The sequence below is a fragment of the Mya arenaria genome, chromosome 14, assembly GCF_026914265.1.
Source record: "Mya arenaria isolate MELC-2E11 chromosome 14, ASM2691426v1".
NCBI classification, from domain to species: domain Eukaryota; kingdom Metazoa; phylum Mollusca; class Bivalvia; order Myida; family Myidae; genus Mya; species Mya arenaria.
Window position 1 is genome coordinate 18,660,497 of NC_069135.1, and position 23,660 is coordinate 18,684,156.

Consider the following 23,660-nt stretch of genomic DNA (forward strand, 5'->3'; position numbering starts at 1 on the left):
ATCAAATCCAGGTACAAACGAGGGCAGCCTTTCATCCAGCTCCATTGTATCCAGCAGCACCCAGTCGAACTACGGCAACGCTTTCGGTAAGCTGGGATACTCGTCCAGTAAGTCATGGCGCCCCTCCAACACCAACGACGCCTACCTGGAGGCGCAGCTCTCATCCGAGCACTACATCACGGCCATACAGACGAAGGGCGGTGGCTCCGGATATTACGTCAAGACATACACCGTCAGATATTACAACGCAACTTCAGCATCATGGGTAAAGTTGAGCACATGTTCGAAAGGATATATAACATCACTTTGTTCTGGACATCTGTATTAGTAGTTAATAATTGTGATACAATGATTTTTATTGTCACACCAGACTATTTTATTTGAGATTCATTGATTTTGAAAAGGTATTGTTCTGCATGGACGTAAGGGTAAATTTAGTTATTTTTTCTTGTACAAATGTTTCAATTCTTAAAATTAGATACAGCTAAACACCGAAAACTACGTGCTGACTGGTAACGTGAACGGGGGCAGCACAGTGACTACGCGACTTCCGTTTCCGATATACACGACCCAAGTGCGCGTATATCCGGTCACGTGGCAGGGAACCATCGAACTCTCCATGGGGCTCGTCGGATATGCACGAGGTATACGGATTTTTAGAAATATGACGTTGTTATTTTACCATAATTTAACTAAGGCATTGACTGTACAAATGCTGATCCGTCATTTTTTCTTTGTACATGTACATTAAAGTTGTTGACTCTCGAGTTAAACATAAAGACGACGATATAGCATGAACGTTTTAATTTATTGCAGGTGCTGCCAGTCTGGAACCGACGGGAATTTGTACCCCTGCTTCGAAAGGTACATTAATCGAGGGGTGAATGCGAAAAGGTTCTAAGTGACATTAAATAAAGAAGCAGATAGAACCTTTTCGCTTTCACCACTCGAGTTGTTTTCCGTACTGTCATACATACGTCTATACACGTACATTACTTTTAATTAACGGAATGCGCGCGGCTTTGGTCGTGACGAATATTTTGAGTGGATGTTTTTTTACCTTGGATCGAACTTATTATGATAAACATCAGCTTTCTGATACAGAATTGGTTAAATTTACAGTAATTCTAAACTTCTCTAACTTCAAATGTGTTCCCTCCCTGGCAGGCGGCCCCGGAGGCCCAGGCACGATCTACCACTGGCACGTGGGAAGCGCATCCACCCTCGTGGTGGATAACTACGGCAAGGCTACATACATCGCCATGGCAATGGACGGGAGTACATGTACTTCAGCCATGGATGTCGTCACTAATGGTACGTGACGTCATCTCGGTTGGTTTGATTTGTATCACTAGTTTTAAAGCTGCACTCTCATAGATCTAACGTTTTGACAACTTTTTATTTTATTTTTTGTCTTGGAACGAGTCAATTTTTGCGAAAATGCTTGGAAATCAGTTATATAAGATTGCTTACAAAAAATTAGATCGCAGTTCTTTATATTTAACTTATTTTTTATGTTTTATGCATTTTTCTTAAACCGTTTATTACGGTTTAAGCAATAAAACATTTTTTTTTGAACGGAAATATGAACATCTGCGATCTGATCTTTTGTCAACAATTGTTTTTCATTGGTTTGCAGATATTTGCGCAAAAATTTGCTCTTTCCAAGACAAAATAATAAAAAAAGTTGTGAAAACGGTATACCTGTGAGAGTGCAGCTTTAAGAAAAAATGATATTATAAAACAAAACTAAAACTCGGATTTAATTTAGTTATTGATGGTGTGAAAAGGTTAACAATTAAATAAGCAGCCAAAATGATATTGAAAAAACATTTAATAATCTTAGCTAAAGCCATAATTTATTCCTTTTTTTCGAGATCATAAAAAAGTCTTGGTAATGTCATATAATAATATTAGTACGACTTAAATGCCATTTAATCTGTTTTGGTTGATAAATATTGATAAGATGTAAAATAATCATAATATTGAGTGTTTTCCACAATTGCATTACTAGTTATCAAAATAATTTTTTAGTAAAGTTGAATTTAAGAAATATTCAAAACATATTGACGTTAAGAAAGGTCAACTAGTTTAAAATTTGTAAAACGTATCAAGACTAACAATTACAATTCCTTTGTACGTAACGTTCAGACCGGTGACAGATAATTGGTGAGATAATACAGCTTTGTAAAAAACAACAACAACACTTTTATGCCAGTATAAACAGTTTGGCTTGTTCATTCTTCATATTAACCATTTGTGGTTCATTTGATTGAAAAGAATGGTCTTGTTAAAATGCGTATGATTTTACTTTTATATGCTAAAACATAACTCCGGTCACGGTAAATTCGGTCATGAACGTTGACCGTCTCGATCTGTTTGCAACAAGCCTATATGAAAACAATACTTATACAATAGACTCTACTTGTATGACTCTACCAAAAGCTTCTTTTTCTTCAGATTGATAAATTGTGCATTAAAACAGCAATTTTATCATTGTTTTAGAAGAAAGCGAATAGAAAAATGCTCTGAATAGAAAACAATTTAAGGCCGCTATGTTAATATATGAATAAGAAAACTGATTTATCATTGTTTTCCAAAACTCATTAACAATTACTTAAAAATAGAGAATTAAAAGGCCGCTAGGCCGCTAGGCAGACAACTTCACGCCGCTAGGCCGCTAAATTCACGCCGCTAGGCCGCTAACTTCACGCCGCTAGGCCGCTAACTTCACGTACATCATAACAAAAGTCTTTTTTTTTTCTTCGCTGACGTGACATCATGAATGTCACACTAGCGGATCCAGTAACTGCATTTAATTAAATTACCCGTTTATCCCAGGTGGCGCTGCGTATATCCTCGGCCACGCTGACGATCTTGCAGAGTACGTGCTTTACGACGGCTCCCATCTCGTAATGGCGGGCGATTTCACCGCCGACAACGTCCACGGAGATGGTCGGTCCATGTTTCACATGGCGCCAAACAGCACGCTCAAGGTCAATACCGGCATCACCTCACACGTTCACATATACTCCGGGGCGGAGATTCTTATGGAACCAGAAACGGTGGAGTTTGTGGGCATCGTCTACATTCAGGGCTTTATGACTTTGGGGATCCCGAGCGATCAAACATTCACACTGTCAAATGTCGCGAAGATGACCATTGATTCTCTCGAAATGCCACAGTTGGAAGCAGGGGCCTTCACTGTTGGAGTCAATACAACGTTTTCAGTCATAAACCCTGATCACATTTTCATTTTGACCACCGCCGATATTCTTATTGACGGCACCTTTACCGTAAGTGGGTTGTTAGAGTTTACGGCGGCAAATATTTCCACATTCACGGTGGGTACTTTGGGTAAGGCGACCTTTGATCCTGTGTCTTCAGATATGTACATAGGCTCTGAAATTGACATTCGGGGAACTGTCACAATGGCAAAGCACGTTTCCATCGTTTACCCGTGTACACAATTTCTGATAGAAAACGGCACATTGACATGGCCCGGAACTGCCGATATCATCACTATTGAGTGCGAGATTGTCACAATTAACGGCCCCTTCTCCCCGGGAACCGTGTCATTTGGCGCTGGTGTTGATCATTTCACAGTCGGCTCCCTCGGTACGTTTTCTCTCACAGCTGACGGACCCGTGCTGGTAGAATCTGCAGCGATTTCCGGTAAAATGTACGTGTCAAACTTTGCTACATTCGAATCGAAGCCCGAAAGTGGTGGCCGCATTGGTGCATTTGTTATCAACTATCCAAACGGTTTGCTTCAGTTGAACAAGTACAATCTACCTGAGCAGAATAACGGCACTACATTAGACAGCAACTGCAGCACTCTCAACGTCAAAAACCTCACAGTCGATAAGACGTTTACCGCTGACGCCCTCAGCATCAACAACGGAATGGACGGGATTAGTGTCAATCGATACGGCGAATGGACGTTCACGCCGTTTGGAGAATTCCGCGTCGACAGCTTTTATTCTAATGGTACTGTGACGTCAACTACTCCGGTCACCCTGCGGGGTTACGCCCTCGACAAAATCAATGAGGTGCACTTTGAGTACGGAGCTGTTGTTACTTTTGATTCACTGGCTCAGTCATCAAAGTCGTGGACGGGGGTTTCGGAACTCGCAGTTCATGAGTTCAAGCTGTATGGAGATTTCAAAGCCGGTGAACTGAAGAATTACATATCTGAAGACCAGGGCTGGGACAGACTTGACATGAACTTAAACGGTTCTTTTTATTTTCTGCCCAACGGTCCTTTCATACTCGACTATTTGTATGTCAACGGACATTTTGAATCTTATGGCGCAATAAACATGACATCAGCAGGCACAGACCTAATCATTCACCTTGATACGAAGGGGAAGCTTAAGTTCGACTCCCTGGTGTCTTCTAACTGGGTAGCACAGTCTTACGTGACGGCCGAAAAACTTCAGATGGACAGCGGCTCCTGGTGGCAGTCTGGAAACACCGCCTGGGACGTCACGACGTTCACGTGTTCCGGTGCTCTGTACTCCCACCCTCACGTGGTCACGAAAATCGTCTTCCTGACCATCAAAAGCGGAGGAAACGTCGACTTTTCCCGACCGAATACCATTAAAGGATTCGATTACCTGATAGAGTCAGGCGGCGTGATGGACATGTTTTACCAGCATACACCGGAGAATACTGACGAGGGCTGCGAGGCGACCCAACTCCTCTTTAAGACGGTCACCATTCAGGGGACGGCGCGCGCCGGATCCATGTTCATAGGTCCTTTGGGTGACGATGTGCAGTTCTGTAAGACGATCGACATTTCCGGCACCTTGGACGTCACAGGAGGTGGCTACCTGTATGACAAGGGCCCAGGTAAGATTTCTAGTATATGAACTAACATGTTTACAAAAATAAATATTATTTGGCGTTGAATCTTGCAATTTTAAACGTTTCTAGTGATGTTAAGTATGATTAAGCACGCTAATTTAAGGACAGATGGTTTCATGATTTTAATTAACGTCCGTTTTGTATGTTTATTTGTATTCTAGCGCAATTGCAAAGAGGTATAAAAAATGCAAAATAATCCATTCTCTTCCAGGAGCTGGCAAGGTCTCCTCGAGCGGAGGTAGCGGTGCCAGCCACGGTGGACGGGGTGGCAAGGGCTACGGCGGCATGAAGGCAACCTTCCAGTACGGCAGCATCTTCAATGAGAGCACGTGGGGCTCTGGTGGCGGAAGCTACAGCGTCGGCGGGAACAACGGCGGTAAAGGAGGCGGCTACATCCACATGTACGTCACCGAGGATATCATCATCAGCGGCACAGTCCGCGCTGACGGAAAAGCTTCCACGGTAACAAAATTGCTTGCATACGAAATTAATGGGTTGTCTTCGTAATTGTTCTTTTTTCCTTAACTTACAGTGATAAAACGCATTTGTGTTGCATATTATATTGTTCTGGCTCAGGCTCTGGCAGTGTTTTAGTAGTACCACTTATAAACGGAGAGAAAAATACTGTCTTAACACAATGTTACGCAAGCGTCCGCACGCATACAGTTCTAACTCTCCTATAACAGTTATACATGAAAACGTTATAAAGTCTTCATTTATAAGCTTAATTTACTACAACAGATCACATTTATTTAATAACATGTTTGCCGATCATATCGACAATGTACTTCTTGTGACTGTAGTACGGCCACTCTGGTGGAGGCTCTGGCGGCAACATTTACATGGAGAGTGACGTTAACTTCCAACTGACCGGGAAACTCTACTGTAATGGCGGCTCCTCGATTAGTCGGGGCGGCGGTGGAGCCGGGGGTCGCGTGCATGCATACTTCCTGTATGGAGACTACCATTCCGGATACATCGAAGCTAAAGGTATCTTAAGGGCACATTTAGAATCAATAACAACAAAACCTTGTTTATTTGGTATTGCGGTATGTCCACACCACATTGATTATAAAAGCGTGGCTGTGTGCTTAGTGTTGACTTCTTGTACCTTTAAGGTGGAACATCCGGTACAGGCGAGGCGGGCGGTCCCGGCGTCTCCTATCTGGAGGGAAAATTTATCCGGAACTTGCGAATCGACAACGACTGTCTGCAACCTAAGGTGAGGTTCCGTGACCTCTATAAGTAGACTCATATCCAAATTTTTCTTGACTTTAACACTTTTAAAAGCATCCATGTCCTCTTCATATTAACCATGCCTATGAGATGATTAATTTAACCTAATTTTGTTCCACAGGTAACAGAGCCCAGTGGCGCTACCGCCGGAGATGCCGAATACAACGCCTATGTGGACACAGGTATACACATTTGCACTCAACATAACGTGAGCTTTGTATTCACAAAAGTTAATTGTGAGAAACCATTCTACTGTTGTATTTTTTTTAAATATACATATTAAGAATGTGTATAAAAAGTACATTTTTTATTAATTTCATTTCAGGCGCCATCGTCCACCTGCAGCCGCCGTCAGACGACTACGAGTTCGACTTCACACACGTTGAACTGTACGGCGGTGCGCACTTGACGCTCAACGGCTCAGGAACTACGCTTAAGACGGAGTTCATGTACGGGGACGACACCGGCCACTTGCACATAGGACCCGGACACACGTTCTTGCTCACGGAGGTATATCTTCTCTTTATAACAGTTAACATACTTCTTTGGACGGTCAATAGTTAACTTATTTGCGAGAAATCTACGAAAGTCATGTAAAAATAAATAAAATCAGAGTTATGTAAAATGCATGTCTATTGAAATTATGTAAACTTTCGAAATCTTGGATCACTCCAAATATTCCTATTTAATCATTTTAGTAACAACGATATCCATATTCTTTTGCAAAGGTTTCCCAGTACAGGCGAACAAACGTTTCGTATGAAGTATTCCTCTACGAGGGCGCGGACTGGATCTGGCCAGAGACCACAGTCGAGTTTCGCCAGACACTCGACCAGCAAGCCCTGGGAATGTCCACTAGCGCCACTTCCTGTTCAGCAAGCGTCTTGAGGACCACTTCCGGCCGATTCTGGGGAACCATTGACGGAACAAAGTCACATCTTTTGGTGTCAACTGGTATGTTAAAATGCATATTGAAAAGTGAAGTGTTTTGTTTGTTCAGTGTATATTTGAGCTTGGCAATTTGACATGGTTTGCATTGTCATAATAGTATGTATTTGGTGTCTTATAATAGCAGTACTATTCCGCGAAATTGATGACATCGCTATGGGAATGGGAAGTGGACACCCAGACTTTATTTAGCTTCACGTTTCCATACACGGGCAAACATTATAAGTTGAATGCCCATAACTTTCTTGAATTTTATTAGGGGCGAATGTTGTGCTGGGTTCGGCTGCCATTCGGGCGAATCAATTCGCTAACCTGACTGTACAGGACCAGGGGACACTTGAGCTTCTCACCACCTATGGCGACCTGGGGGATATATGGACTCTCACGGTAAACTACTATAACATTGCATGCTGTGTATATACCCGTATGGGACACGGGTTGATATTCATTCATGGCAAATTCTGAATGACCGTCAAACTTCTTAAAGGAACCATATTTAAACCATTATTGCTAAAGTAAGTACGGTATACACTCTTGAACCCTGATTATTTATCTTTTTCCGCGAATGTAGAATCATGCTGTAATAGATGACCGTCTGTATTGTAACAGGTCCGCCGCGGCAGCTCAAACGGCCAGATCACGGTGGAAGGCGGCGGCACCGTGAAGTCACGAAACCTCAACATTCACACGGACATCCTCAAAGTGGACAAGCTGGGTACTATCACCGTTACCGCCAGCGGAACCACGGACGGCACCGGGGCTGGAACCAACAAGGGCGGTGGCAGCTTTGGTGGTCGTGGAGGAAATGGAAATTATGGTAATTAAAAAGAATATGATGTAATAGAACAGCCCATTCTACCTAATTCTCCGTATCGCAATAAATTGTATTGCTGTAACGTTGTTGTTGTTGTTGTTGTTGTTTTAAATATCGTAATTATTTAAAGGCGGATCCTCTGGTGAAGTGTATGGCGACATATACAATTCGGATATATTGTTCGGATCTGGGGGAGGTGGGGCATCAACATCTTATGGCGCCGGTGGTGGTATCCTTGAACTTGACATCACAAATACGCTACTCGTCGAGGGAACCATCGAAGCCAATGGAAACAATGGCTACAGCAGCTCTATAGGCGGTGGTAGCGGGGGCTACATCTTGGCCATCACGCGGAATTTCGAAGGCTCCGGAACTATTGAAGTAGCTGGCGGTGCAGGTGGAACTTACACGGGGGCAGGTGGGGGCGGTCGCCTCGCTGTTTATTACAAATACGCCAACTACTTTTTTGGTTCCTTGGACGCCAGAGGCGGCGCCGGGAACTACGGCATTGGCGGCTCCGGAACTGTGTATTTGAAGGATACCACAAGCGACGCTCAGAATGAGACACTGATCATCGACAATTTTGGCCAGGCGCTGAACACCCTTGACATAACCGACCACACATACTCGTCCTACACCACTGATGGCAGCCGGACATGGATAGCGGACAGCACCCTCGCACAGATGGACACCATAAGGATCGTCCGCGCTGCCCATTTGGCCATCCATCCAGACCTGGACCAGTAAGTTGTATTCTATAGTGTAGTTCCTTTTAACGCAAGAACAAATAAAGAGTTTAAAAAAATGCATTTAATGAACATATCTGAGTCAGATCTCGTTTCTGCTCTAGCCTTATGTATGATTGGATTCTGTCGTGCCATTTTTTTCTGTCTTCCTATCCACGCTTAGATTTGTTGAATCATTTAATTCTTTCGATAAGGTCGAGCGCGGGTTTCACCCTGCGGGCGAACCGTTTCGATGGCGACTCTAGCGGAAGCATACACGTTGGTCCGGACCAGCTGGTGATCGTACAGCACCCGGAGGACCTGGAGTTCCTGGTGAGCGTCTACGTGTACGAGGGCGGCAAGCTCGTCCTCCCCACAGACTTCATTTGCCACGACGTCAGCATTTATATCTGGTAAGTAACATCTACACATTCAACATTCCTTATAATTACGTAAGCCGTGATTATAATGCAATTCTAGTTTTAGTTCACTTCAAACATTTCCTATTTAAACAAAAAATCGAATAGGATTCATAAATACTAAGATCTATACACGTGGACCAAAAAAGGGAAACTGTACTGCAGGTTACTACAAACTAATAAGTTTTACACTCCTAATGCAGGGGTGTTATTGGCGGATACAACATGACGGTAGGTGACGGCTGCTCCCTGTACCTAGGTAGCGCTGGTACGACCACGCGAACGGGTCTGGACGCCAATCCGGGAACTTTCGACATGGAGACGCTCACGGTGGCAGCCGGCGGAGAGATCACCGCCACACCTGACCTCACCGGCGCCGACAATGAAATCAACATCCAGGTATCCGAAATTCGCAATTCGCATTGCGGTTGCGTTTCATGGAAAATATTTTGTACACCGCTTGTTAAAAGTATAAAATATTAGTACTAGAATACAATTTGTATGGGCGTTATAGGCAATACCATGGTGTACTGAAGGTTCCGGAGTTGATGCCACACAAAAGCCCTTTTGTGACTCACATAAGTAAATTTACTATTTATATTTATAGTTGATAATATACACGTTCATTCAAGGCCAACACAATGCGGGTTGCGGGTGGCGGTATCGTGCACGCCGTGCACGTGAACATTGGGGCACAGCAGTTGATTGTCGACGATCTAGGGGAGATCATCGGAGACTTCCACAGCGTTTCCTGTAGCACCGGAAATGGTGTTACTGGAACTTCCGGTTCCGGTAAGTTGTTGAAACCTTTTAAGCCTAAGTTGTATATTATATACAGCCAGGAACGGTGTAATAATATGATTGTCATAAAGTATGAACAAAAATGATGAAAACATTATGCTCAGTAATCGATAAATGATCCAGGTGCTGGTCATGGAGGCCGAGGCGGCGGGGTCACGTCTAATCCCTCAACAGGTGCGCCGTACGGCCAACTGGTGCAGCCTGTGGACCGTGGATGTCAAGGTGGCTCTTCCACCGTAAGCGGCACAGGCGGTCGCGGTGGTGGCGTCATCTATATCCGGGCTGACGATTACCTGCAGAACGACGGTGAGATTAGCTGTAACGGCGAGGCTGGGACCGGCGCCGGTGGTGGAGGCAGTGGAGGCTCCATTCAGATGGATATTAACAACATTAAGGTATTAGACGATAGCTCCATTATCAACACTTGATCGTATGATTCCAATTTCAAATATAAACGTTTACTCACAAGCTTAATGAATATCGAATATTGTCGTTGATGCGCTCTCCTTGTGTTTTCAGGGTTATGGCGAGTTCCAAGTGATCGGTGGTGACGGTTCGAAGTACAGCAGCTTCCAAGGCTGCGGTGGTTCCGGCGGTCGGATCGCTATGTACTTCGACCGGAACTTTACATTCTCTGGTACCTGGGACGTGTATGGTGGGGACGCGCCCGCCCCGGAGTGTGACGGCGCTTCCGGTACCGCCTTCTTCTACCACAACGGTGAGTAATAGACTACCAGACAATTAATGTAAACCGATGACGTATAATTTAATCTATTCTGTTATCCGTTCATGAACATATTTTATTCGTGAGAATGTATGTTATGGAAACCCCGACACACTAACGCTTTGTATAAACGCACTACATTATAATTATCTCATCGACAGATCACGAGCACTCGACCTTGCTGATCAACAACAATGGACGTGGTGTGGCGGGCGAGGAGGGAGTCATAGCGGACTATGCTAGTCTCACTGCGGACACAACCCACACCTGGTTCCTCCCGGATACTGGCACTAACACCAGGCTACCCACTTGTGAGTTTACACGAAGCATTTACCATAAGTTATTTGTTATATAACAAGTTTAAAAGGCAATTCCTATCAGAATGAGGTTTTCTAAACCGAAATAGAAAGCTAGCTGTCTTACTAAAGTCTCAAATTGTACTTTTTCAGTGACCAACACATTTACGTTCGACGAAGTGCAAATATTTGGTAACGCGCACCTAGCGATCCTGACTGACACCGTGGGTGACGCCGCCACCATCTACTTCGAAAACATGATCGGGGACCGGACGGGCGCGGTTCACGTGGGTGCCGGGCAGACCCTGGACCTCCAACGGCCCAAGATTGACCTCCCCTTCAACGTACACGTGTATCCCGACGGTTTCCTAGGGCTGGCACCGGACACGTACGTACAGGATATCGACATCTTCCTCAATGGGACACTTGCTTATATCAAGAACCTTACCATCCACCATGACGGAAATCTTTGGCTCTACCAGGAAGGAAAGACGAACGGCGAAGAGGCAGGAAGTTATAACTTTGACTTCGTGCACGTGAAAACAGACGGATACATTCACATGGTCACAGATCCTGTGACGGACCATGGAATCAACTTCAAGACTATCGATACACAAATTGATGGTGGCGGCCTTATTCGTGGAACGCATTTGTATTTTCATTCCCAAAACATTACCGTACACTCCGGTGGAAGCCTGAACGCAGATTACCTAGGTTACAGGGTCACAGACACGAGCGGCACGGGGGTATATGGGCAGATCAACCCAGGGCTGGGGCACAATGGCACACTATCATCGTCCGGTGGAGGCCATGGCGGCAGCGGTGGTCGCGGTGAAGGTAAGTTTCAAGAAATAATTCGTTTCATTCATATCAAAATCGCATTTCAAGCATACATCAATAAACCTTCGATTGGAAGGTTTTTTTTTTGAAGAAATGCGATTACAGTGTTTTGCAAATCGTCTACTATGTATTTCAGGAGAGACAATTGGCGGCTCCCCGTATGGTGATCTATATGAACCAACAATGTTTGGTTCGGCCGGCGGTGGTGACGGCGGTGGACGCGGCGGTGGGCGGATCTGGTTGAATGTGACCGACACGCTTCACATCGACGGCAGCGTGACGGCTAACGGCGATGAAGGCAAGACAGTATTTGGTAATCTTGCGGGAGGTGGAAGCGGCGGGAGCATATGGATCCACACCGACACTATCACAGGGTTTGGTCTGATACAGACAGGCGGCGGTCAGGGCTCCAGTGGAGGTGGCGGCGGTGGCAGATTTGCGATGTACTTTCACAAGAACACCACTTTCACTGAGTTCCGTTACCTTGCTAATGGCGGGTGGCCGGGAACTGCGTGTGGTGGCTGCGAGGCAGGTGGACCCGGAACTGCCTTCCTCTATCATATGGTCGAAAAACACCGGACACTCATCATCGACAATGACGACGCTCCTTTACCTACAAACAAGTACGTTAACTGGGATAATATCAATGAAGATGGTTGTAGGGCTTGGATATTGCCGATCTCTGGCGTTCATGCATTCGCTGCAGGTACCTCCGGAAGTTATGCGTATGAATTTGAGGAGCTTCAGATTTACGGAAACGGCCACCTGGCTGTGATGCCACCAAGCGTTGACAATGTTGATAACGGCAACGATGATAACACGGAATTGGAGGGCGTCAACAAGGGCGACTACTCTGTGATCATATTTTTCAAGTACATGATCGGAGATCGTACCGGAGCAGTGCATGTGGCTGACGGACAGGCCTTGGACCTGCTATCTAACATGCAGCGAGAAGAGATGGACCTGCCTTTCAACACGTACACATACTATGGCTCATATCTTGGTCTTGCGCCCGTTACTTTTATACACGCCGTTGAAATTCACCTCGCAGGCTACTTGGCTAATGTTCACAACATAACATTGCGACTTGGTGGATACCTTTGGCTCAAACATGGCGGCCACACGACTGAAAAGCCGGAGAGTAGCTATATGTTCGATTATATTAAGATCCAAGATGATTCTGTTTTGAACGCCACAACAGACCAAATTTCCGAGAAAGGAATCACCTTTTATCTTGACGGTTTGACCATTGAAGGTGGTGGTGTGATGCATGGGACCTACATCACCGTTAACGCACAGAACGTGACCATAGACGCCGGTGGGCACCTGTCTGCCAACGGCCGTGGATACACATTCGAACACTCACAAGATATCCACGGTTCATCATCCGTTCATGGGGTGGTCAACCCTGGAGCGCCAGACGCTGTGAACGGTATCGGCGGAGGTGGTGGCCATGGTGGGTCTGGCGGAAAAGAGGCAGGCGATACATCACGGGCCGGCTTTGCTTATGGCGATATTTACGAACCACAGAAAATGGGATCTTCCGGTGGAGCTGGTGAAAATAATGCTCCTGGAGGAAGCGGTGGTGGCCGGTTGTGGTTTAATGTCACAGATACCATTTTTATTGACGGGCTGGTCAGTGCAAACGGAGCAGTTGGAGTAAATGATTCAGGTGGCGGTTCCGGTGGCTCAATCTGGATGCACTGTAACATTATCAAGGGTTATGGAAAGATTGTTGCTCACGGAGGCGATGGGTCCAATTACGTCAATGGCACCGGAAGTGGTGGTGCAGGAGGTCGTATCTCAGTGAACTTCAACGTCAACAAGACAATGTCGGAGTTCCGTTACCTGGCTTATGGTGGCGCGAAAGGTGGACCGCTCTCAGAAAATGGCGGACCTGGTACGGCGTATGTTTACCACAAGCTGGAAGAACACAGAACAATAATCATGGATAATAATGGCCAGCATCCAAGGGATGAACACAACGTCATTGTAGATTATGCTGATCTTACTTATGACTCTTCAAGAGCCTGGATTCTGCCTGAGTCTGGATACAACGATTTCGCAAATGGGAAATTTGAGTTCCATTTCGAGGAAATTCAAATGTACGGCGCCGCACATTTGGCGATACTTCCGGAACCTATTGGCACGGAGGTAGATGTCTTCTTCCGCAATATGATCGGTGACCGCACGGGCACAGTTCATCTGGGCGACAACCAGGTAATGGATCTGGAGCGACTGGAAATCGACCTACCGTTTAATTGCAGAGTTTACGAAGGTGCCTTCCTAGGACTCGCACCGGTCACCATCATGCACGGCATCACCGTCTGGCTGCACGGGGAAATGGACCACGTCGAGAACCTTACCCTTCACCACGACGGTCAACTTTCTTTGGAGACGGGAGGATTTACATCAGGAAATTCACCAGACGTTTTTGATTTCCTGTGGGTACGAATTCAGGACAATGCTACAATCAGTATTCTCGTTGATCCTGTCTCTGATCCCCAATCTCTCTTTAGGGTGGCTAACAAAATATCCATGGAGGGCGGCTCGACTTTTGTAGTCACGAATACCAAGATAACAGCAAAAGACATGATACTCGACTATGGAGCATCCCTACACGCAGATAGCACGGGATATCGCGCCGACGACCCCCAGACAACAACGGTCAACGTTGGAGTCGGCACCGCAAGCACTTCCGGGTCTTCAGGTGCAGGATACGGCGGAAGCAGCGGGAAAGGCGGAGGCACCTCCATGACCGGTCAACCTTATGGCCATTTGTTTCAACCCTACCATCTAGGTAGTGCCGGAGGCGGTGGACTGAATTCCGGCGGACAAGGAGGTGGAAAGATTGTCATTGAAGTCTCGGATATGCTAATGATAGACGGTGAAATTCGCGTTAATGGCGGAGACGGTCGTAATATCACGGGCGGTGGTGGATCCGGAGGGACTCTTCAAATTGACACGTACAATTTCCGGGGTATGGGTAACATCACGGCAAATGGTGGTGGCAGGTTTGCTGCCGGGACTGGAGGCGGTGGTGCCGGTGGACGTATCGCTCTTTACTTCCGACAAAATGTGACCTACTGGGGCGGCTTCCAATGCCATGGAGGTTATTCGGCAGGCAGTGCGGAACCTGGTGGCCCTGGTCCGGTATTCATATACAATGTCGCTAAAGAACATAGCACTTTGTACATTAACAATAACGGTCTTCAAACACCAACAGAGGTTAACCTGATCAGAGATTACACAGACATTTCACAAGACAGATTCAAAGCCTGGGTAATGCCTGAATCCTCGGATCATCGTTTAGCTGGCAGTCAAAGCGACTACAGCTTTGACGAGCTTCAAATTTTTGGAAATGCTCACCTAGCTCTCCTGCCTGAACCCTACACTGGAGGCTGTAACCTGCACTTCATCCACATGATTGGTGATCGCACCGGCTTCATCCACATCGGTCCGTATCAGGTTATGGACCTCAACCGGCCGTTCCTGGACACGCCGTTCAGCTCTTATGTGTATGACGGCGGCTACCTCGGGCTGGCACCAGACACCTTCATGGAGAAAGTGTTTGCGCACATTGAGGGAACCGTGGACCACATTCATAACCTGACCCTTGTCCAAGGCGGCGGACTGCGCCTATTCAAGAGCGGATCAACCAACGACCTTTCACCCCTAACGTACAAAATTCTTGGACTGACCGTCATCAAGGCGGAGTCCTACATCAACTGTTCAAACCCCAACGCTGACTCTGACGCTTACCAGCTTACGTTCGGGTGGATGATCGTGGAAGGCGGTGGACTGCTGAAAGGCGGTAACCTGCACATAAAGGCGACCGACTTTTTCCTCGACGACGGAGGCTCCGTTGACGTTAGCGATGGAGGATACAGACCGGATAATGGACCTGGTATGGCCTTTTGAGTTCCTGTTCTAGTTCTTTATTTAAAAAGAGTGTTTGAGCAGAAGTTAATAAGCATGTTTTTTATGAATATTTGTTTTCGTAATATGTACACGTTAAGTTCTTAAAAGTTACCATTTAATAAAATGATAAATTAAACAAAAGACACACACATATATCGACAAACATACAAAACTAAAGCAATTTGCAGGAGTGGGTATCGGCACAAGCGGCGGTTCGCATGGCGGTCTTGGTGGACGAGGTGGTTGTGACGGGTACACGACGTGCCGCCTCCACCGGAACATGCCGTACGGTGATCTTTACATCCCCGTGGCACACGGGTCCGGTGGAGGGCAGACGAACGGCGGAACTGGTTTGTTGATTATAATGTTGAATTTAAATCTTATGAACTGCGATGTTATATGTAATATAATTGATCGATATACGTCTCTCACTATAAATCTAAAACTCATGGCAAATAATAGCATTTCTGTGTATCATTCATTTTCAAGGACAAGAATGCTCTAATCTTTAGTACAGTATTCCATTTAAGTACATTTAATTTTGGAGATCACCAAACATGTGAACATTAAAAATATACAGGTGGTGGTGTGTTACACATGGAGGTTGCCCACACGCTGGCGGTGGACGGCTACATCAAGGCAAACAGCTATGACACCGGAAGTAACACCGGTGGTGCTAGTGGCGGCAGCGCAGGCAGTATCTACATACAGACACACAATTTTACCGGTAAGTTTTTATTGTAAATGTTCGTGCAGCGTAAGTATAAAGGCAAATACTGACATCTCTATATGTGTCCGGTTAAGCCATGGCCCCCGAGTCCGCGGGTTATAAAAATATGTTTGACCACCAAACATTTTCACTGGTACCCGCCGGTTCTGGGCAGTGGCCGAATTACGATGCAATTGAATAGAAATCCCGTACATACCGAAAACATCCCTGAATGACCAAACATATTATCCTTAAAACTTTTACATTAATAACTCTCACACAACTGGTTACCTGCGACAGTTCGCGACTGTCATATTGAATTCTTTTTCGTTAAAATCTAGCGCACTATTTTCCAAATTTTTTCGTTCTTTATTTATCATAAATAATGAACTTTTATTACAAACGAAGACACAAGTTTTAGACAAAACATAAAGTTGTCTACACCTATCGCCGCACTCAGGACTCACACGTCAACAAGACGATAACAGAAAAACAACGGAGATTTAAATGTGAACACTTTACCGAAGTATCTCTGTTCTCCAAATACTGCACAACATAAAGACGTTTACCGTCTTCCCTACAGGAAGCCACACAGGTCACATCCAGGCACTCGGAGGTTCCGGCGACCTTGTGAACGGAGGCGGTGGTGGTTCCGGCGGTCGGATCGCCCTGTATCACCAGCGCCATGAGACAATTCCTCTATACAGGGGATACTTTGACGTTTATGGGGGAGCCCCTGGTACTCATGGGGAGGCAGGCTCTTCCGGTACCGCCTATGTCAACGATGATGAGAGAAATTACAAGTATGTACCATGTAAAAGGCCATTAACATGAGCTATTCTTAATCTACATATTTAATTGGTATGTATGTTTTTATTTGTTTGTTTGTTTTTGCTTCTCTGAATTGTAAAACATCCAAGGCTAATTGATGATTTCATTTATTCAAAGTTTAGCTTTGTCTTTTACAGAACCTATGACCAAAGACAGCTGCGGTTTTGAGTTCAGAAGTATACATCGTATAAATCATTTTCACGTGGATGAACATCAAAACCACATCTTATGTGCTTTTCAGCATGCTGAAGGTGGACAACAACGGACAGCAGCAGATTTCGGAGGACACAGCGGTGTGGAACGAGGGTTACCGCCTCGACCTGTCCTCCTACAGCTCTTCCTACAGCAAGACAACTTCCTACACCACCACGGACGGACACACGGTATAACCATATTTCTGTCTATTATGGTAATCGCGATGGTGGTTTCTTAGTTCATTTCTTTTTAAAAAAAAAATCAATAATTACGTTTTTATCATAATGCATTTCTGTATGATCCACAAACTGAAAATTCCAAATTTTTGGTGATAACAAATGCCGTTTTCAAATATTACGAAGATTAACTTAAATGTGACATATCAGATCTTGTATCACATGACAAGTTTTGAGTTAAATGCAAAGCATAAAAAACTGAAATAACATCTACAAACCGCCTTGCCGTCTGGACATAAGAATACAATCTATTGAATTTTTATCTGGAAGAAATAATACCTTACTTTAATAGCTTTGTTCCGAAATTGTTATTGAAACACAATTATTTAACAAACTTTCTTGAATTTCGCTTTTGCCAAATTCCTATGTCAGAGTAAAACTTTTGGACTGTCAGATGGGGGAATCTAACATTCAAGTATCTATCAAATGTCAGTGACAATACAAACTTTATTTTACAGTTTATTAAGCACACTGTCAATATCAATTTCACTGAATGTAAAGACAGTTATTCAAATGAAAAAAATAAATAAACAACAGTATTTGTTTTTCCTTTTAAACAGTACACATTCTTACATAATAGTATTTACGACTGGTTTTAGGTTTCGAGCAGTGCGAGTATTTACGATTGCTCGTGCTACGTCGGTGTGTGCAACTGTCCATACACAAATGCCCCCACATACTACCGGCTACACCACCTGTTTGACCAGACCCTGCACTCACATGGAGACGACTACTACATGGCCGAGGCAGGAAGCGCCACCGTCACTGTTACCCTGGCAACCGCCACCTACATCAACAAGGTCAAGGTCTACGCTGTTAAGGATCACTACACCAAGTTCAAGGTAATACGAACCTGCGTAGATATAGGATTAGCGAATTATTGTCGTTATACTCATGTATTTGCATGTATGTATGTACTCATGTATGTACATGTATGTATGTACTCGTGTATGTACATGTATCTATGTACTCGTGTATGTACATGTATGTATGTACTCGTGTATGTACATGTTTGTATGTACTCGTGTATGTACATGTATGTATGTACTCGTGTATGTACATGTATGTATGTACTCGTGTATGTACATGTATGTATGTACTCGTGTATGTACATGTATGTATGTACTCATGTATGTACATGTATGTATGTACTCATGTATGTACATGTATGTATGTACTCATGTATGTACATGTATGTATTTACTCATGTATGTACATGTATGTATGTACTCATGTATGTACATGTATGTATTTACTCATGTATGTACATGTATGTATGTACTCATGTTTGCTACAGTATGGCTTTTTATGTTTTTACCTGAATATGTATTGATATTTTGTATGGTTTTAAATGTATCCTGCTTATAAACACGTCGTTGGCTACGTCTTAAAATAATGGTGTGTAACTCCAAAGGTATTATACTTGTTTCCTGTAAAATAATGGTCATTGATTTGTAAATGAGTGGTACTAAGACCACTTTGTACATGGACTGTACATAAACAATACACTTGCAGGTGGTTGGCTATGACGAGTCTAACACCGCGTTTGACGTGACCCCCAATTTCATTGTGCCTAGTTCCAGTCCCATCCAGGGCAGCTACATTGACCTTCCTGTGGGCAAGATCGCTTCCAAGTTCGAATTCCTGTTGTCCGGAAATGGAAACCAGTATTCGTACGTCGCTCTGAACGAGATTGAAATTTTTGCAGAGGAATCGCCAGAGCATTCGAGGTATCTATTACATCTTATAATGTTCAAAATGTACCTCTTGCCTTTTTAGAGTAACGTCGTATTGTCGATATATGCTCCTGCTATTCACGTGTACATGTATATACACTAAAATTCAAAAGACAATATGTACAAATTGTCATTTGTATCGTCAACAGATTTTTACATTTGTACATTTTACTAGAAAGAAACAATTACTGTAGACCCTACAAATTAGCTATAATAGATGTCACTCAAGTATTTGCTGCATATAACAAGGTAACCGAAAGTGATGTTTTCACTGATAGAGTAACAACCAATAATGAATTAACCTTGTTTCCTGTCCATTCCCCCCCCCTAGATACAAGTACATCAGCCTGCATGCAGCCTCCACGTGGATCCTGGCAGACGCTGGCCAGTCGTTTGACTTCAGTGAGATCTACATCCAGGGACAGGCCCATCTCAGCTTCAGGCCCAAGAACAGCTACACGGATGCAGTGTCTGTGTTTGCTGGCAATGTGGTTGGGGACAAAACAGGTAGGGCCATAGAAACATCATCGGAAATGGACATGTAAATATCTCTTTAATTACCGTTGGTTTTTGAGACAATCTTTGAATACACTATTACAGACTGACAAAACTGTAGGACTTATACAAATTTACTTTCCATAATTATATAATGCCATTTTTGTGAATATATTGGCATCAGCCCGACGCAAGAAACATTGCAACATTTCATACAATGTAGTATGTATTTCCCAGGTAGCTTACATGTGGCAATGATGACAACAGTCTGTGACATTTCGATCTTGCGATAGTTTTAAGTATCGAATCATTTTATCAGCCTTTTTCCACATGATAACATTATTTCCGGTTATTTCCCATTGGTAAAATTGTTTCCGGCTATTTCCACATCGGTATCTTTTCCTTGGCAATTTCAGCATCGGATGCATTATTTCAGGCTATTTTCACATCCGCATTATTTATTTAGGCTTTTTCATCATTGGATATATTTTTCAGGCTACTTCCACATCAGTATATTTTTTTATTTAGAATTTTATAACTTTGGATGCATTATTTCAGGTTATTTTCACATCGGCATTATTTTTAAAGGCTATTTTCAACATTTGTAACATTATTTCAGGCTATTTCCACATTGGGTACAACCAGGAAATGGTGGTAAACGCCACAGACTATGACGTCCCCTTCAACACCCACGTGTATGAGAAGGGACACATAACCTATCCACCCAGGAACTTCTTCTACAAAACAAAACTCTTCTCCTCGGGAAAGGTTTGCGCCCTTCAGCTCAATGTTATTACAATCATATTGGGATGTTCTCCTGAGAATATGGTTAAAATGAGATAAACTATGCTTTCAAAAACAGTTTCGTACTTTCTGCTTGTATCAGAGGGCATAACAGAACGATTAATTATAAGCAAAAATGGCTTTACAAACTTTTACATTTTGTCCCATGTAATACATGTATCCATTATTTTCAATGTACACTTCAGCAACACATAATATCAAATACCCAACTAGGTATTTTGTGGTTCAGGTTTCCGGCATAGAGGACTTGTACGTGTTTAAAGAGGGACGGGTTTCCATAGATTCAAACGGTAGCCTGGCAACCAGTCATGCGCCAGCAACAGTATCACTGAAGTCGCTGCACGTGCAGGAGGGTGGAACCTTCCAGCTGTTCTCCGACAGTCCAGATACACCGTTTGTGATCGACGCCACAAATATCTCTGTACGTTGTAACTCATTAATCAGTTCAATAGTTTACTGTAGTTAGCACAATGTGTACTTGTACCGTAGTTTACCCAAAATGTAATTGTATTATACACACAATGTGAACTGTTAGTATTTAAATGATCATCGTTGGTCAGCACTTCACAATTTCTGAGGTTTCAAATCCTCTTACTACGATAAAACATGAAAATACAATCTTGCAAAGAATGCTTTATCAATGTTGTCCAAGTTATTACACATGCCATGTTTGCTTATCATACGCTTAATAAACCCATCTCATTTCATACCCAAATTCAATGACTATTTATATTTGTTATCACATGTCACGATTGCAGATTTACGGTGGGGGTCATTTCTCGATCAACACGGGCCTCAACATGACAGTCCACCACCTATTGGCCGTGTACTCGGGTGGAAAGATCGACCTCAGTGGCGCCGGGTACCAGCCTAACTCAGGCAAAGAGGGAACCGGAGCAGGCATTGGTAGGTTGGGTACCAGAGATAACTTATAAGTTCCTATAAAACAATCAGAATGCATTTTCAATTCTTCTAGATTATGTTTTGCTGTTATGGTGTTATTTGTGCAATACAACCACAGAGCCACAAAGCAATGCCCTTACTCGTTGATGTGACGGTTTGATGTCGATTTGTTACCAGGTTCTACATCCGGTGGAAGCGGTGGTGGTCATGGTGGCAGCGGTGGCCGAGGCTCGGGCTTGGGCAGGGTTGGCACTGGCTATGACTCCCTTTACAACCCTGCTGGACATGGGTCAGCTGGTGGTTATGGTCATTATTATGGTAGGTCTGACACATTTTTGTTTCATTTTCTAAAATCCTGCTTGTAATTTTGACTATTCAAGCCTAGTTAATACATGTAAATGATAAATCACAGCCAATGGTGATTTAAACGAAATGCCTTATGTCTGATGAGTAACTAGAACATATTACCAATTTATAGGTGACCTTTACTACGGTGACCATCCCCATGGCAACAAGATGATCTACAAAACGCTAGGTGGTGCTGGAGGTGGCTACCTGGTAATAGAAAGCCGACATGTGGACATTGATGGGCTTGTGGCAGCTAACGGCAACGCCCCCGACACCAGATTTGATAGAGGATCTGGTAAGATGTTAATCAGTTTAACTCTTCTTCTTTTAAAACTGAACTGCATTTTATGGTCGATGTTTCCCAAATGATAGTCGGACAGAAAAAGGCGTATAGACTTGTCTGAAAACAAAGATAAATTAGGGTAATAGTTATTAGCATAAAGAACAACATACAATCAATATGTCGCTATTTTGTACCTCTAGGTGGTGGATCCGGTGGCTCCATCTGGATTGTGTGTGATGAGATAGTTGGTCATGGAACCATCACCGCTTATGGTGGGGATGGAGGCGGACCGGCGGGTGCTGCGGGAGGTGGTGGTGCCGGTGGGAGAATCTCAGTGCAGTGTGACAACATCCTCAAATTCAACATCTCCATGAAGTCGTATGGCGGTGTTAGCAACAGTGAGACGGGCGGAGCTGGGACATCTTATTTGGAGTCCAAATTCGACAACGGAACTCTGGACTACCAAAAAATGACCATAGACAACAACGGCCACGCATATCCGCACGCAGCTATTTACGCTGAGGGTGACATGCGCAATTTGTTGAACGGTGAATATGTCGACATTTCGTACTCCGGGGGAGTCACTTGGCTCTTCCACGGAGCACTTTTATACAGATTCAAGCAGCTGGATGTGCGCGGTAATGCACACGTGGCCATACTGAGTGACACAGACAATGAACAGATTGATGTACGCGTTGAATTCCTGTGGGGTGACAGGACCGGTGTGCTGCATGCCGGCAAAAACCAAACTTTCGGTCTCACTGATGTGGATACGTACCTCCCTGCAAACCTTGCATCATACAGGTAAGAGCCCATGACATATATTAATAGAATATAGATACTTATTGTTGAATATTTTTTAACATTGGTATTGCAAACAAATAATTTTTGATAGGCAAAAATGAGACCAGTTTTGTGCCAAATCCATCGTACGCCCTAAAATGACTGACAAACCCACACACACAAACACGCACACACGCACGCACGCCCCCACGCCCGCACCCGCACAACTTGCTCAATTGTTAAATGTTAATGAACCTGTTCCATGCGATGTATTTTATGATTGTAAATTATACAGGGGCAGCCGTATTGAGGTCCCCAATAAAGTTATTATCCGCGAGGTCTGGGCAGAGATCAACGGAACCATTGAAGGCATGGACGTGATCACGGTGGAAAACCGCGGAGAGCTGTACATCTGGTCACACGCCAACTCTGATGGCTATGAGAAGGGTGAGATCAAGGCTACCAACATCTCTGTGCGGGCAGGAGGCAAGTTTGAGCCCCTGGCTGCTGTCAGAAAGATGAAACTCTACGTGACACGGCTCGTGATCAACGGGAACGGCTATGTACGGACCAACAACCTCCAGCTCAACGCTACCAACGTCACCATAGATCTTTCCGGTATGTGAATTGCACGTGCAAAAGCACTATTTACTATTTTCATATAGTGGGTAATTCATGTATTTTTAGAAAAAAGTAAACCTATCAAAAATTGAAATATAACAAGTGATGCAGTTTGAGTGAATT

General features: G+C 44.1%; 1 protein-coding gene across 1 annotated transcript in view; it reads left to right on the forward strand.

The window, feature by feature from the left end:
* Window positions 1-23,660, forward strand: part of LOC128215890 (uncharacterized) — a 199,565-nt gene that overhangs the window by 159,781 nt on the left and 16,124 nt on the right. The window contains 35 exon segments of the mRNA XM_052922496.1: window positions 12-265; window positions 479-644; window positions 1,168-1,314; window positions 2,842-4,854; window positions 5,081-5,331; window positions 5,673-5,859; window positions 5,988-6,091; window positions 6,227-6,287; window positions 6,431-6,615; window positions 6,834-7,059; window positions 7,313-7,440; window positions 7,663-7,870; window positions 7,998-8,610; window positions 8,808-9,005; window positions 9,215-9,410; window positions 9,644-9,803; window positions 9,936-10,207; window positions 10,332-10,530; window positions 10,698-10,847; window positions 10,986-11,669; window positions 11,809-15,579; window positions 15,782-15,943; window positions 16,174-16,320; window positions 16,886-17,105; window positions 17,375-17,516; window positions 18,164-18,406; window positions 19,080-19,294; window positions 19,632-19,807; window positions 20,415-20,563; window positions 20,829-21,020; window positions 21,358-21,505; window positions 21,680-21,820; window positions 21,981-22,145; window positions 22,334-22,937; window positions 23,212-23,534. Of these exon segments, the coding sequence (XP_052778456.1) occupies window positions 12-265; window positions 479-644; window positions 1,168-1,314; window positions 2,842-4,854; window positions 5,081-5,331; window positions 5,673-5,859; window positions 5,988-6,091; window positions 6,227-6,287; window positions 6,431-6,615; window positions 6,834-7,059; window positions 7,313-7,440; window positions 7,663-7,870; window positions 7,998-8,610; window positions 8,808-9,005; window positions 9,215-9,410; window positions 9,644-9,803; window positions 9,936-10,207; window positions 10,332-10,530; window positions 10,698-10,847; window positions 10,986-11,669; window positions 11,809-15,579; window positions 15,782-15,943; window positions 16,174-16,320; window positions 16,886-17,105; window positions 17,375-17,516; window positions 18,164-18,406; window positions 19,080-19,294; window positions 19,632-19,807; window positions 20,415-20,563; window positions 20,829-21,020; window positions 21,358-21,505; window positions 21,680-21,820; window positions 21,981-22,145; window positions 22,334-22,937; window positions 23,212-23,534 (13,200 nt within the window).